Genomic DNA, 15,883 nt, shown 5'->3' on the forward strand with positions numbered 1-15,883 from the left:
TGTCTGAATGGCACAGCTTGGAGTTGGCGGCAGCATAAGGAGACCATATAGTGGCTGAATGGCACAGCCTGGAGTTGGCTGAACCATGAGGAGACCATATAGTGGCTGAATGGCACAGCCTGGAGTTTGTGGCAGCATAAAGAGACCATATAGTGGCTGAATGGCACAGTCTGGAGTTGGCGGCAGCATGAGGAGACCATATAGTGTCTGGTACAGCCTGGATTGGCGGCAGCATGAGTAGAACATATAGTGGCTGAATGACACAGCCTGGAGTTGGCAGAAGCATGAGCAGACATATAGTGGCTGAATGAGACAGCTTGGAGGTGGCAACAGTAGCATCAGGAGTCCTGAAAGTGACCCCATGATGGAATGGTGCGGTGACAATACCAGTACCCGGTGACGACGGTGGGTGAAAAAACATCTGATGCAGAGAAATATTTGTAACTGGGGAGCAGCGCCTCACACCTGTTTGGCATTATACATATTTGTAAAGTATTGGTGTGGCACCATGGTCAATCTACTCTGATGCATTGGTGGGTGGAAATCCTGGCTGATCCATGCCTGATTCATCTTCTCAAAGGTCAGTGGGGGACATGTATCAAAGATTTTACCCCTTTTTTTTGCGCATTTTTTTGCGCACGTTTTGGTAGAGCATGTCCTCCAGATGTGGCTGAATCAGGGTACCTTGGAGTGACATCTATAGTACACATGGATTTATTACCTGCGTACTTTTCCTTTGCACCAAAAATTTTGACGCACGTGCGTCTTTTTCCCCATAAATATAAGCCAACTTTAACCACACGTAGCAATCCTTTCTATTTCTGAAGGAAAGTTCTTCTAATGAACCACCAGAATGTTTTTACTTTCCTATCTCAATTCCTCATTTGGTTTGCTTTATATTTTTACTCCTTGGTTATTCCAAAGCACTTTGAAAATAATTTGCATATAGAATATTTGTTTACTGTTCAGTTATTCATTAGATCACTTGTATATTGGTTTTGTTATTTTATGATCCAACAATTTAATACATTTACATAGGAAATGTTTATTACTTATCATTGAACAAGCTCCGTCACATTAAATAGCCTTGTAATCAACTTAACACTGTAGATCATTCTCCTTTTATTTTTACAATTTACTGCTTTCCGTTATACTTTTCCCCAGCGCCCGGTAAGATGGTGGCTATCACTGATAGCCAGCCATCTTACCATGTGACCACGGGGGTTTCATCCCCCCGCCCCAGCGATCGCTGCTATCAGCTAGTCAAATCTGACTAGCTGATAGCAGCGTTTCGCTATGAGAATACTTAGCAGCGCGGTGTGTGAGTCCCGATCACGGGGATCGGGACACACACCGCTCTGCTAAGTGTCCCTTACCCGTCCCCCGGCGTCACTTACCCGGCCATGCGGTGTCCCGAGCGGTCCCGGTGCGAGCGGCGTCCTCACGCGGTCCTGGAGGTGGTGCATCCCCGGTGGTGAGTTTGCAGCAGCAGGGCGGCATCTTCATTGGCAGCAGTGAGATCGCCGTAAAGCGATCTCACCGCTGCCTCTGGGAGTTTCAAAACTGCAACTCCCAGCATGCCCAGACAGCCTTTGGGTTTCTGGGCATGCTGGGAGTTGTAGTTTTGCAACATCTGGAGGGCCACAGTTTGGAGACCACTGTATAATGGTCTCCAATCTGTGCTCTTCCAGATGTTCCAAAATTACAAATCTCAGCATGCCCACTCTGTCGAGGCATGCTGGGAGTTGTAGTTCGTCAACATCTGACCCTTCAGATATTGCCGAAATACAACTTCCAGCATGTCTGGCCATGCTGGGAATTATAGTTTTGCAACAGCTGGAGGCACACTAGTTGGGAAACATTGTTCGTTTCCTAACTCTTTTTCCCAACCCGTGTGCCTCCAGCTGTGCCTCCAAACTATAACGCCCAGCATGCACTGACAGACCATGCATGCTGGGAATTGAAGTTGTGCAACAGCTGGAGGCACACTGGTTTGGAAACACTAAGTTAAGTAAAAAACATTCAAGTGTTTTGCAACCAGTGTGCCTTCAGCTGTTGCATAACTACAACCCTCAGCATGCACGGACTGCCAAAGGGCATGCTGGGAGTTGTAGCAGTATGCCTCCAGCTGTTGCATAACTACAAGTTCCAGCATGTCCTTCTGCTGTCACTGCATGCTGAGATTTGAAGTTTTTGCAACAGCTGAAGGCACACTGGTTGCGAAACACTGAGTCTGTTTCCATGTTTCGCAACCAGTGTGCCTCCAGCTGTTGCAAAACTACAACTCCCAGCATGCACGGACAGCCAAAGGGCATGCTCGGAGTTGTAGTTTTGCAACAGCTGGATGTTTCCCTCCCCCCCTCCCCCCATTGTGAATGGACAGGGTACACTCACATGGGCAGAGGTTTACAGGGAGTGCTGCAAGATTGAGATGCAGCAAACTCGCTGTCAACCCCCGCCCGTGTGACTGTACCCTAAAAACACTACACTACACTACACTTAAATAAAATAAGTAAAAAACACTATATATACACATACCGCTACACAGCCCCCCTCCCCTCCCCAATAAATATGAACAACGTCTGGTACGGCACTGTTTCCAAAATGGAGCCTCCAGCTGTTGCAAAACAACAACTCCCAGTATTGCCGGACAGCCATTGACTGTCCAGGCATGTTGGGAGTTTTGCAACAGCTAGAGGCACCCTGTTTGGGAAACACTGGCATAGAATACCCCTATGTCCACCCCTATGCAAAACCCTAATTTAGGCCTTAAATGCGCATGGCGGTCTCTCACTTTGGAGCCCTGTCGTATTTCAAGGCAACATTTTAGGGTCACATATGGGGTATCGCCGTACTCGGGAGAAATTGCCTTACAGATTTTGGGGGGCTTTTTCTCCTTTTACCCATTATGAAAAGGAACAGTTGGAGTCTACACCAGTATGTTCGTGTATAAAAATTTAATTATTTACACTGACATGCAGGTGTTGCCGCATACTTTACATTTTCACAAGAGGTAAATGGGAAAAAAAGATCCCCATTTTTTGGGACACAATTTAGCCAGAGTACGGAAATACCACATATGTGGGCGCAAAGTGCTCTGCGGGCGCACAAGACCCATAAGGTAGAGTGCACCATGTACATTTGAGGGGATTTGCACAGGGGTGTCACAGATGTTAAATGAAGAATAAGGACATTGGTATAATTGATGTGTTATAATTGGGTGCAAAAAGTGGTATTATTGTGAGATTAAAACTCTAGATAATGAAGAAAAAAAATTCTAAAACTAATAACGAGGACAAAACTTACTGTTTAGGTGCAGATACGCTGCAGACAAAGCTCCTACTAAATAGAGCTGCGGTGTAAATTTATGCTCTGAGGAGAATTCTAAATTTAAACGCAATTCAAGAAAGTAGCTGCGCAAGAATGATAAATTTAACGCAGCTGCACCAAATTTAGACTACAGGCAGAGGGGGTAAAAAACTTCTATTATACACTGGAAATGATACATGTCCCCCAGTGTCTCCACATTTTTCGTGGACAGACGAGTTCTCCTTGGGGTGACTATGGCCCTGCCACACTAAACACCCGCTCTGATGGCACACTACTGGCCAGGCATGACAGCTTTTTCAGAGCAAACTCTGCTAGTTGCGGCCACAAATCAAGTTTGGCTGCCCAGAAGTCCATTGGATCTTCAAGGTGTGTTGGCATGGTCATGTCAAGGTATGTCACCAACTGCTGGTTCAGGTTCTGCTCCAGGTCCACCGGCTGCTGATGAGTTGCTTCACTATCCAGGTGAAGAAAGGTACTCATCAGCGACTGTAGACTCAGACAGCTGCTGATGGAGCTGGTACTGCTCCTGCCACCCCACCCCTCCCCAGCAGCCATGGCAGTGGAAGTTGAGTGCAGAGGGCCCCCTGAGTCAGATCTGCGAGAGGATGGACAATAGCGCCGATAGGCATTGGTCAACTGTCTCTGTAGTAGGTCAGTTTGTCCTCCCTCCCAGTGGACGTGAAAAAGGCCCCCATTTTGTGCCGGTAGCCAGGGTCCACTAAGGTGGAGAGCCAGAAGTCATCCCGCTGCCGAATGGTGACAATTCGGCTGTCACTAGGCAAGCAAGTGAGCATGCATCGTGCCCTTTGTGCAAGTGACTTGGAGGGACTCCCTGACTCCATAACCACTGCATACTACTTCTGTGTGTCTGGGTCCTCTGTCTTGCCTTCCTCATAATACCCTCTAGCTACTCTGGCTGCTCCTGCTCCTCCTGTCAGATTACTAGAAAAATAGCGCATTTGGCAAAACCTAAACTGTGCTCCACTGTGCCCCTCCCCCTCCTCCAGTTGAGCCCCCACAGGGCTCATGTGGCCATTGCCCTGACCAGCCATCGTTTCCAACACGTGTTGTAAGAAGTGAAGCAGTGGAATGACACAGTTCATCTCGTAATCATGCAGACTTACTAATAATGTGGCTTCCTCAAAGGGTCTGAGCAAACGGCAGGTGTCTTTATTTTTATTTATACGGTTTAATTTTTTTCATGGGAAAAGGGGGTGATTCAAACTTTTATTAGGGAAGGGGTTAAATGATCTTTATCAACACTTTTTTTTTTATTTTTTACTTTTTTTTGCGATGTTATAGGGACCTATAACACTGCACACACTGTTCTTTTACACAGATCACTGTGATCAGTGTTATCGGCGCTTGCCTGCTCCTGCCTGGATCTCAGGCACGGAGCAGTCATTCACCGATCGGACACAGAGAAGGCAGGTAAGGTCCCTCCCGTGTCCTGTCAGCTGTTCGGGACACCGCGATTTCACCGCGGTGGTCCTGCCGGGATACTTTTGCTTCAGACACGGCGTTCAGCTTTGATTGCCGCGTCTGAAGGGTTAATATAGGGCATCACCGCGATCGGTGAAGTCCTGTATTAGCTGCGGGTCCCGTTCATTGATGGCCTCCGGGACCGACCCGATATAACGCGGGAGCCGGCGGAGGATGTAAATATACGTCCTCCGTCGTTAAGGAGTTAATTCCTTTAGAACTCGAGGGTGAATGCCATCTGGAACTGGTGATTTGTCTATTTTGATTTTTTGTAGGCGGCACTGTACTTTCGCTGTATTTCACTTGGCATTTCATTTTCCTCGATGAATACAGTGGGGAAGAATTGGTTTAATATATCTGTTTTTTTTTCTTGATCCCCATCTATAATTTCTACTTCATTATTTTTTTAAAGGGCCAACACTTTCATTTTTAACCTTTTTGCTATTTATATAGTTAAAGAACATTTTGGGGTTAGTTAGTTAGTTTTACTCTCTTTGAATGGAGTTTTTCTGTCTCAAATTTTGCGGCTTTTGTCTGTTTTTTTTATACATATTTAACATTTTTCTCTATAGCTTTTTAATGCTTCTTTACTGCCTTCCGGTTTTAGTAGTTTAAATGCTTTATTTTTGTCATTTATTGCCCCCTTAACATTTTTATGCATCCACATTGGTTTTCTTTTATTCATGACCCTTTTATTCCCATAAGGTATTCAGTAACCCCCGACATGCGATGGCCCCGACATATGATAAAATCCACATACAATGGCCTCTCGGAGGCCATCGCATGTCGATGTCAGCATCGATATACGATGCTTTTATATGTCGGGGCCATCGCATGAACTGCTATCCGACAGCGCAAAATGCTTAAACTGCTGTCGGATAGCAGTTTAACCCCTTAAGGACCCATGATGTACGCATACGCCATCACACCCTGGGTCTTAAGGACCCATGACGTATGCATATGTCATGGTCTTTTCCTGGTGTCCGCCGCTCAGCCGGCGGAGATTGGAAGCGGATCCCTGCTGAAATCCTTCAGCAGGGATCCAGGGCAAACGCCAAGGGGGGCCATGTAGACCCCCCCATGTCGGCGATCGCCGCAAATCGCAAGGGAAATCGCTCTTGCAATCTGCGGCGATACCAGGCTGATCGGGTCTCTGGGACCCGACCACCCGGTAATTTTGCATGATCCCGGCTGTCACAGACAGCCAGGACCATGCTAAAGTATAGGAGCGAGGTGGCAAGCCTGCCACCTCCTCCGATCCCCTGCGATCCGTCGGTTAGTTAACCAACCAATCGCAGGGGTGGGGGGGGCGGTTACTTCCTCCCGCCCTGCCCGGCCCCTGGAAGTCCGGAGAGGATGGGAGGAAGACCGGAGGATGCGGCGGGGGACGGGGGAGTGCTGGGGCCCGGCCCCAATACTTACCTCGTCCCTGAAGACCCGGATCCGGGCAATGAAGGCGGCGACAGGTGAGTGGATCTTCTGCCGCGGTCGGGCCCTTTACAGCAATGCACGTCGCCGTAAAGCGACATGCATTGCTGTATTGGGACCCTGTATACTACAACTCCCAGCATGCCCAGACAGCCCTTGCAACATCTGGAGGTCCGCAGTTTTGGGACCACTGTGCCCTTCCAGATGTTGCAAAACTACACAACCTCAGCATGCCCTTACTGTCCAGGCATGCTGGGAGTTGTAGTTCTGCAACATCTGGCTCTAAAGATGTTGCCGAACTACTACTTCCAGCATGCCTGAGAATGTTTGGGAGTAGTGGTTTTGCAACATCTGGAGGCACACTGGTTGGGAAACATTGTCTGTTTCCTAACTCAGTGTTTCCCAACCCGTGTGCCTCCAGCTGTTGCAAAACTATAACTACCAGCATGCACTGATAGATTGTGCATGCTGGGAGTTGTAGTTTTGCAACAGCTGGAGGTCCCCCCCCCCCTGTGAATGTACAGGGTACATTCACATGGGCAGGGGGCTTACAGTGAGTATCAGGCTGCAAGTTTGCGATGCAGCAAATTTTGCGCGGCAGCTCAAACTCGCAGCGGGAAACTCGCTGTAATCCCCCCGCCCGTGTGACTGTACCCTAAAAACACTACACTATACTACACTAACACAAAATAAAATAAAAAGTAAAAAACACTACATATACACATACCCCTACACAGCCCCCCTCCCCTCCCCAATAAAAATGAAAAACGTCTGGTACGCCACTGTTTACAAAATGGAGCCTCCAGCTGTTATAAAAAAACAACTCCCAGTATTGCCGGACAGCCATTGACTTTCCAAGCATGCTGGGAGTTTTGCAACAGCTGGAGGCACCCTGTTTGGGATTCACTGGCGTAGAATACTCCTATGTCCACCCCTATGCAAATCCCTAATTCAGGCCTCAAATGCACATGGCGCTCTCACTTTGGAGCCCTGTCGTATTTCAAGGCAACAGTTTAGGGTCACATATGGGGTATCGCCGTACTCGGGAGAAATTGCCTTACAATTTTTGGGGGGGCTTTTTCTCCTTTCACCCCTTATGTAAAGGTGAAGTTGGGGTCTACACCAGCATGTTAGTGTAAAAAAATAAATTTTTTACACTAACTGGTATTGCCCTATACTTTTCATTTTGACAAGAGGTAAAAGGGGAAAAAGCCCCCCAAAATTTGTAATGCAATTTCTCCCGACTACGGAGATACCCCATATGTGGGCGCAAAGTGCTCTGGGGGCGCACAATAAGGCCCAGAAGGGAGAGTGCGCCATGTACATTTGAGGTGATTTGCACAGGGGTGGCTGATTGTTACAGCGGTTTTGACAAACGCAAAAAAAAAAAAAAAAACACGTGATCCCATTTCGGAAACTACACCCCTCACGAAATGTAATGAGGGGTGCAGTGAGAATTTACACCCCACTGGTGTCGGACAGATCTTTGGAACAGTGGGCTGTGCAAATAAAAAAATTTTGTACAGCCCACTGTTCCAAAGATCTGACAGACAGCAGGGGGGTAAATGCTCACTGTACCCCCTGTTACGTTCCTCATGGGGTCTATTTTTTAAAATGGTATGCCATGTGGGGGTTATTTTGCTGTTCTGGCACCATAGGAGCAAAATTTGCTCTCAAAAAGCCAAATATGACTCCTTCTCTTCTGAGCATTGTAGTTCGCCCGTAGTGCGCTTCAGGTCAACTTATGGGGTACCTCCATACTCAGAAGAGATGGGGTTACAAATTTTGGGGGGTATTTTCTGCTATTAACCGTTGCAAAAATGTGAAATTTGGGGGGGAAACACACATTTTAGTGAGAATTTTTTTTTTACGTATGCAAAAGTCGTGAAACCCCTGTATTAAGGCTCACTTTATTCCTTGTTACGTTCCTCAAGGGGTCTAGTTTCCAAAATGGTATGCCATGTGTTTTTTGTTTTTTTTTTCCTGTTCTGGCACCATAGGGGCTTCCTAAATGCAACATGCCCCCCAAAAAACATTTCAGAAAAACGTACTCTCCAAAATCCCCTTGTCGCTCCTTTGGTTCTGAGCCCTCTACTGCACCCGCCGAACACTTTACATAGACATATGAGGTATGTGCTTACTCGAGAGAAATTGGACTACAAATATTAGTATACATTTTTTCCTTTTACCCCTTGTAAAAATGCAAAAATTGGGTCTACAAGAACATGCGAGTGTAAAAAATGAAGATTGAATTTTCTCCTTCACTTTCCTGCTATTCCTGTGAAACACCTAAAGGGTTAAAAGTCTGACCGAATATCATTTTGAATACTTTGGGGGGTTCAGTTTATATAATGGGGTCATTTGTGGGGTATTTCTAAGATGAAGACCCTTCAAATCCACTTCAAACCTGAACTGGTCCCTGAAAAATAGTGAGTTTGGAAATTTTGTGAAAAATATGAAAATTGCTGCGGAACTTTGAAGCCCTCTGGTGTCTTCCAAAAGTAAAAACTTGTCAATTTTATGATGCAAACATAAAGTAGACATATTGTATATGTGAAAAAAAAATATATATATATATATTTAGAATATCCATTTTCCTTACAAGCAGAGAGCTTCAAAGTTAGAAAAATGCAAAATTTTCAAATTTTTCCGAAAATTTGGGGATTTTTCACCATGAAAGGATGCAAGTTACCAAAAAATTTTACCACTATGTTTAAGTAGAATATGTCACAAAAAAACTGTCTCGGAATCATAATGATAACTAAAAGCATTCCAGAGTTATTAATGTTTAAAGTGACAGTGGTCAGATGTGCAAAAAATGGCCGGGTCCTAAGGTGTAAAATGGCTGGGTTCTTAAGAGGTTAAAGTAGAATATGTCACGAAAAAACAATCTCGGAATCAGAATGATAACTAAAAGCATTCCAGAGTTATTAATGTTTAAAGTGACAGTGGTCAGATGTGCAAAAAACGCTCTGGTCCTAAGGTGTAAAATGGCCTGGTCCTTAAGGGGTTAAACCAACCTGTAATAACAGGTTAATGGCTATTTGCTTCAGGAGTAAATAATCTGTTTGCTTAATTTAAATGGGCAGGGTCATTTGCCACAATTTGGCAGATAGATCTATATATTGTTTGCTGGCTTTTTCTTACAGCTGCATATTTTGCTACAAAATTATTTCAAATTGCAGGCTTGGGCTTTGAAGTGGCAGATAAACCAACTAGAATACATGACATAGAGGACTACACTACCCAGAAAGATTATTAGAATTAGGATTATTTATTTTACCAAAAAAGACAGCTAAAAAAAATGACCAAATACCTATGTATAAATTTGTCGGGGCAGTACAGAGATCTCTCCCATGACCTATTAAAGACCAGGGCTGTATCTATACCATTAGAGGAAAGAAGGTTTATACGCCGGTAAAGACTGGGGTTCTTTACTGTAACAGCAGTAAGACTATAGAACTCCAGAGAAGATGATGTTTGAGAACTGGCTAGTTCAAAGGGGTCTCGGGTGCATTTCTGGAGAGTGATATTACAGGTTATGGATGCTAGATTTATAAAGACAGAACGTTGATCCATGATTTATTCTGATTGCTATATTTGTCAGGATTTTTTTTCCCTGGTATGGGGCAACTGGCATCAGCCTCATAAAGTTTTTTTTTGCCTTCTGGATCATCACAATATGGTCAATATGGGTTTTTTCCACCTTATGAACTATGTTACTGTGTATTATGACTAGAGATGAGCGAACTTACAGTAAATTCGATTCGTCACGAACTTCTCAGCTCGGCAGTTGATGACTTATCCTGCATGAATTAGTTCAGCTTTCAGGTGCTCCGGTGGGCTGGAAAAGGTGGATACAGTCCTAGGAAAGAGTCTCCTAGGACTGTATCCACCTTATCCAGCCCACGGGAGCATCTGAAAGCTGAACTAATTTATGCATTATAAGTCATCAACTGCCGAGCCGAGAAGTTTGTGACGAATCGAATTTACTGTAAGTTCGCTCAGCTCTAATTATGACCTGACTGTGAGAATTAACCCTATGTTAAGTATGGGCCTATTAAACTTTCTTTTTTAACAGCAGTGTCCTTGTAGCCCATGTTCATACAGCTCAGATTTTAGGATTTCCGGATTTATTTGAAATCTATCCGGATTTCAAATAAATCCTTGGACCCACAACAATTAATAATAAACTGTACCGTCCCCTCTTGAACATGTTTAAGGCTAGGTTTACATATGTCAGTTGTGTCAGGCTCAGTTTTTTATACTTAAACTGTGCACAACTGATGGCACGACTGATGCTCGATTGTCATCAGTCAAATGGAGTTTTTATTTTTTTTTAAGAGTAGCGTTCAGTCATATCCTCTTAGAGCAATAAAGTGGATTTCATACTCGTGAGTTGCCGTGGACTGTCTCCTCTACAAGTGGGTTCAGTCTTCTTACCTTTGCACAAAGCATTGTGAGTGGAGGTAACTGTAAATCATGTAATTGGTTAAGCTATATGCAAGTATTGCCGACCATATACTTCCCTTGCGCAGCTAGATGGGCCAAATGGTTCTTATCTGCCGACACATTCGATGTTTCTATCAGCCATGTGATTGTTTGGCCACTTTTTGCTTAAAAAAAAAAAGTTAACATAGTTAAGTAATAAACTGTTTATTTGGAAAAAATAAATGGATGAACAAATAGATATGAAACTTTATATTAGTAGTAATGCTCCTCACAGTACTGTTTTAGTATTGGAATTTGATATGTATGTTCTGTTCTAATCATTCAGCTTGTTAAATATTGGGTTACCTAGCATTCCTTGAAACCTTAAACTAGGCTTAAATTTAAAATAAGAGAAAAATGTTATTGTGTTTGTTAAATTGCTCCTTATGTAGATATAGGGTAATATTTTCAAACATTACTAGGTAAGTCTCTGTTCCCACTCAAGTCATAATTTCTGTTCATAATGCAAGCCATGAGGCTGTGCTGGTCTAAATTAGTATCTAAAAAGCTCAGTTGGTTTTTATAATGGGGTCCATTGGGGACTCATTGAGGCTTCCATTGATGTGTAAACAGAGCCTAATCTTTAGGAATCACTGACATTTTGCCGTCTGAGCTATACATGTACATGTCTGGTCTGCAATATTTGTTTACAAGTTTCTTTCTCTGTTTTGCTTGATTTCCACATCTATTTTTCACCAGGAAGTAGACCAGGGTGACCAGGTAGGATATGGCAGTGGGAGGCAATCCCAACTACTTCAGCTTAGCGCAGTCTCATGCTGTTTTCATATAAGAGTACAATATTCTCCTTTTTAGGGTACGTTCACACATACAGGATCCTGCGCAGGATTTGTAACCGCCGATTAGAAGCTGTGCTCATTCATTTAGTTTACATTGAAATCTGCAGCAGAAAATCCTGCGCATCAAATCTGCGTACGTGTGAACGTACCCTTAATATGGCTGAGCTGAACAGTTCATAACACTCATTCAGCAACTGGGCTTGTGCTGTACTAAAAATTGTTTTTACTGATTTTTTGGCATTCCATAATCCTCTGCTTATTGCACTTTAATGTGGACATAATACAACCAGTTTTTTATTTTTTATACCTTTCATTTTTATTCCCTCTGGTTCCTATTCCCTGGGTTTTCTCTAACCCAGCCCAGCATTCTTTTGGTTAAAAAAATGTGACAAACCAGTACCAAATATTTTTTGCTCAGCGATTTGCATCTTAAGGCTATGTTCACATAGTGTTCTTATAAGAGTAGGTTTTGAAGCAAAAAAAAATGATTATATTGCGCTTTAAAATACACCTATTTTCCTAATTAAAGGAGTTGTCCCATGAAATTTTTCATTACCTTATATGCCAAGCCTGCCTTATAAAACAAAAAAACCTTAAGTCAACTTTCTCCGCTCCCTTACAGCCTCCGGTATCAGGGGTCTCCACTGGCAGTTTGCTTTCCGGAGCTGGTGGGAGCAGCAGATGGGACCTCACATTGCCATTCACTGCCACTCATGTGCTGGTGTCCTGCTTCAGCCAGTGATTGGCAGAACCGCACTGTCAGTTTCCCCGGGCTGCAGATGCTTCAGTCTGAAGCATTGGGAATACAGTGTCAAAGACAGGATGTCCTGATACCAAAGGCTACTAAAAGTATTATTGTTTTACTAGGCAGCCTGGGCAAGTTAGGCAAAAAATAATACTGGACAACTCCTCTAAATTTAATGAGAAAATGCAACCGGTGTAATTTTGTTTTAATTTTGAGAAGTAAAAATTAGAACAGATTTTCCTTGCTTTTCCTACTTGAGCATGTATGTTTTTCTTTCATGTCATTAAACAAAGAGGGAAATAAAATTATGCCCTTCAGAGAGTTACTCTGAGTGCACAAGTGATTAAAGGGGTAGTCCAGTTAAGTAAAATATAATTCATTTAATTCCCTCATGTAATGATAAATATATCTTCCTAAGCATGCAGTTATAAGTAATTCACTGTTGCAGAGTTTTATAAAGCACAAATCAGGCAAAATGAAGAAAAATTATCTATCCTGCATCCACTCTCTCTGCTTTCTTCATCTAACTGCCTCTAGCCCCCATCCTTGGAGACAAAGACCATGTGACTTTTATGATGTCTATGGGGCCTGACAGTTCTGTCTGAATCCATGTAAGCCACACCTCCTATGAGCATCTGCATGATACAAGAAAGATCTGATAACTGAGGATGTGAAGGAGTCTAGAGGCTGGAGACTTGGCTGCAGAAATCTTTAGCAGAGCAGAGGAGAGACAGAAGAGGATGCTGTTTTTAGAGGAAGTGTCATATGTGAAGAAAGCAGGAGAGATCTTGATGTGTGATGAGAATGAAGCTGAGGTGGGTGGGTGTGTCTGTCTGTCTGTCTTATGAAGCAGAGCCGTGTGTGTTAGTGTTTGTGTCTCTTATGAAGTAGAGCTGTGTGTGTCTGTATCATGAAGTAGAGCTCTGTGTGTGTGTGTGTGTCATGAAGCAGAACTGTGTGTGTCTCTGTCTCTTATGAAGCAGAGCTTTAGTTAGCTACGTTACCTCAGAGAGCTGGTCCATACTACCTCCGAGGCTGGGACCTCGGAGCCTGCAACTTGCTCTGGGGCCTGGCTTACTGCAGCATCTCTCTGGTAAGCCAGGCCTCCTTTGCGACGTGACACCCAACCAGTGTGCCTCTAGCTTTTGAACAACTACAACTCCCAGCATGCCCGAACAGCCTCTGGTTGATAAAGACGGTGTGATAGCTTCGAAACGTTGCATTTGACATGGGTCAATCAAATACCACTGAAGTTCACTTGAATTGACAGGTGTGCTGCTGGAATTCTTTTTTTGGTTGGACTGTCTGGGACTGTATTAACCTGCCTACACCCCGGGATTACCCGCTACTATTGCTGTGGTTGTGCTGCCTATTTTCTGGAGTGGTGTGTGTGTGTATAGATAGATAGATAGATAGATAGATAGATAGATAGATAGATAGATAGATAGATAGATAGATAGATATTTATAGATATATAGATATATATATATTTATAGATATATATATATCTTATAAACGTACGTAAGTATGTGTGTATGTATATATATATATATATATATATATATATATATGCGTGTAAATACACTGTAGCAATACTAAAATATGGTATATTTTTTATATAGCACATAACTATGTGTGTGTATGTGTATATATATAATATATATAGCAATCCAAGGGAAGCAGCACCCCAAAAAAAAAAAACAGGTAGTATGGTGCACGCAGAACCGAACCCCGGTCAATGGTCCATATGTAGATAAATTAATAGAAATCCGCAGCACACAAAATGATGTAAGTGCAAAAAAGTCACATTTATTCCATATCTTGGTGAAAGTTACAGCGACGTTTCAACCAGCTCTCCTGGTCTTTCTCAAGCATAACACAAGTGAATAAAGCCATCATTCTTATAGGCCACACAATTACAGATACAATTAATACAAAAGTGTACAAAATCATAATGTAAAAAAATATAAAACACTCCAAACTAGTCAATTAGTGCACAGTGTACAAAATATATAAATATCAAAAATTTCCACAAATCCAGATATACGTGTAATACCAAAATTGTTAAGTAATCCCTAATAAGGTCCTGATGATTACTCAGAACAGATGTGTAAATGTGAATTAAAATATTAAAAACAAGATACCTGCAGTAACACCAATGGGAAAATCACTCACCACAGTAATGGAGATTACAAGCGTGGGTAGATTTAAACTGCGCATGTGCGCCAGAGATCTGTAACGGAAGTCTGCGGGCGCATAGGACCTGTAGTCATGGTGATGATACACAACGTTAGAGTATCGGCACTTCTGCGCACGCGCGCAGCGTTCCAAGCCTCACTCTCATCCCCGGACATAAACGGGCTGTTTGTGCTCCAAGCCTCTTTCTGAGGCTACCAAGTGTCCAAATCACCATGGCACAATGTCACATGATCAAACTAATGAAAGAAAATAAACAAATAAAAAAAAAATAGATAATAAATAATAAAGTAAAAATAAAAATAAAGTAGATAAAATAAAATGTTTATCTGGAATGGTCCTAATCTGGCATGATTTAGTCAAGATCGCATATTGTCATAGAGTCGTGCTGTTACAGTTCCAGATCACGGACACAATGAAGTGTCCGGATCCCGATCTGCTGGAGCACGGTATCCAGTGGCAACCATGTTCTGAGGTCACTTTCACCAGCTCTCAATTGCACCTTCTCGATTATGTCTTAGGCTCAAGCAAGGACTATTCCCATGCTTTTAGTGGAACTGCGTCCACCCGGGACCCACTCCGTTGCTGTTGGCAACAGCAGAACAAATAAAAAAAATAAAAAAATATAGAAATATAAAAAAATATAGAAAATAAATAAAAATAAATATAAAAATAAAAAATAATACAAAAAAGAAATAAAAATAAAAATATGAAAAATATAAAAAAAATATATAAATGAAAATATAAAAAAAAAGTAAAAAACAAAATAAATAAATTAAAGGACCTTACTGGGTTATATATAAATGAGAGAATCTCTGAATTTTACAATGAGTACTATGTACCCCATACTTCCGACATATCAAACAAACACAAAATAAAAATAAAAAATAATTTATTCAGTGACAATGAAAATCCAGTGAGTGACTGTATTTCCCATGCGGTTACTGCAGAAAAAGAGAAAGAAAGAACATGGTTAGTAATATTCCTAAAAAAAGAACCACCAGTTCACAAGGTATAACAGTATAAATCACTTGTGTTAAATACACTGGTTTCTGTGAAGCACATTCCGGAGGGGAATCTAAGAACAACTACTTCCCCAACACTCTTATTATTATCTATTTTTTTAATTTTGTTTATTTTCTTTCATTAGTTTGATCATGTGACATTGTGCCATGGTGATTTGGACACTTGGTAGCCTCAGAAAGAGGCTTGGAGCGCAAAGAGAGTGAGGCTTGGAACGCTGCGCGTGTGCGCAGAAGTGCCGATACTCTAACCTTGTGTATCATCACCATGACTACAGGTCCTATGCTCCCGCAGACTTCCGTTACAGATCTCTGGCGCACATGCGCAGTTTAAATCTACCCATGCTTGTAATCTCCATTACTGTGGTGAGTGATTTTCCCATTGGTGTTAC

General features: G+C 42.6%; 1 protein-coding gene across 25 annotated transcripts in view; it reads left to right on the plus strand.

The window, feature by feature from the left end:
• The window catches only part of AFDN (afadin, adherens junction formation factor), a 567,513-nt gene that overhangs the window by 351,527 nt on the left and 200,103 nt on the right, over window positions 1–15,883 (plus strand). For 18 of the 25 annotated variants that reach the window (XM_056566867.1, XM_056566880.1, XM_056566881.1 and 15 more), the window contains one exon: window positions 11,431–11,451. The exons of the other annotated variants lie outside the window; for them this stretch is intronic. In XM_056566867.1, the coding sequence (XP_056422842.1) occupies window positions 11,431–11,451 (21 nt within the window). The remainder of the gene's footprint in view (window positions 1–11,430; window positions 11,452–15,883) is intronic. 25 annotated transcript variants of the gene reach the window in all.

This window comes from Hyla sarda, chromosome 3 (assembly GCF_029499605.1).
Source record: "Hyla sarda isolate aHylSar1 chromosome 3, aHylSar1.hap1, whole genome shotgun sequence".
NCBI lineage: Eukaryota > Metazoa > Chordata > Amphibia > Anura > Hylidae > Hyla > Hyla sarda.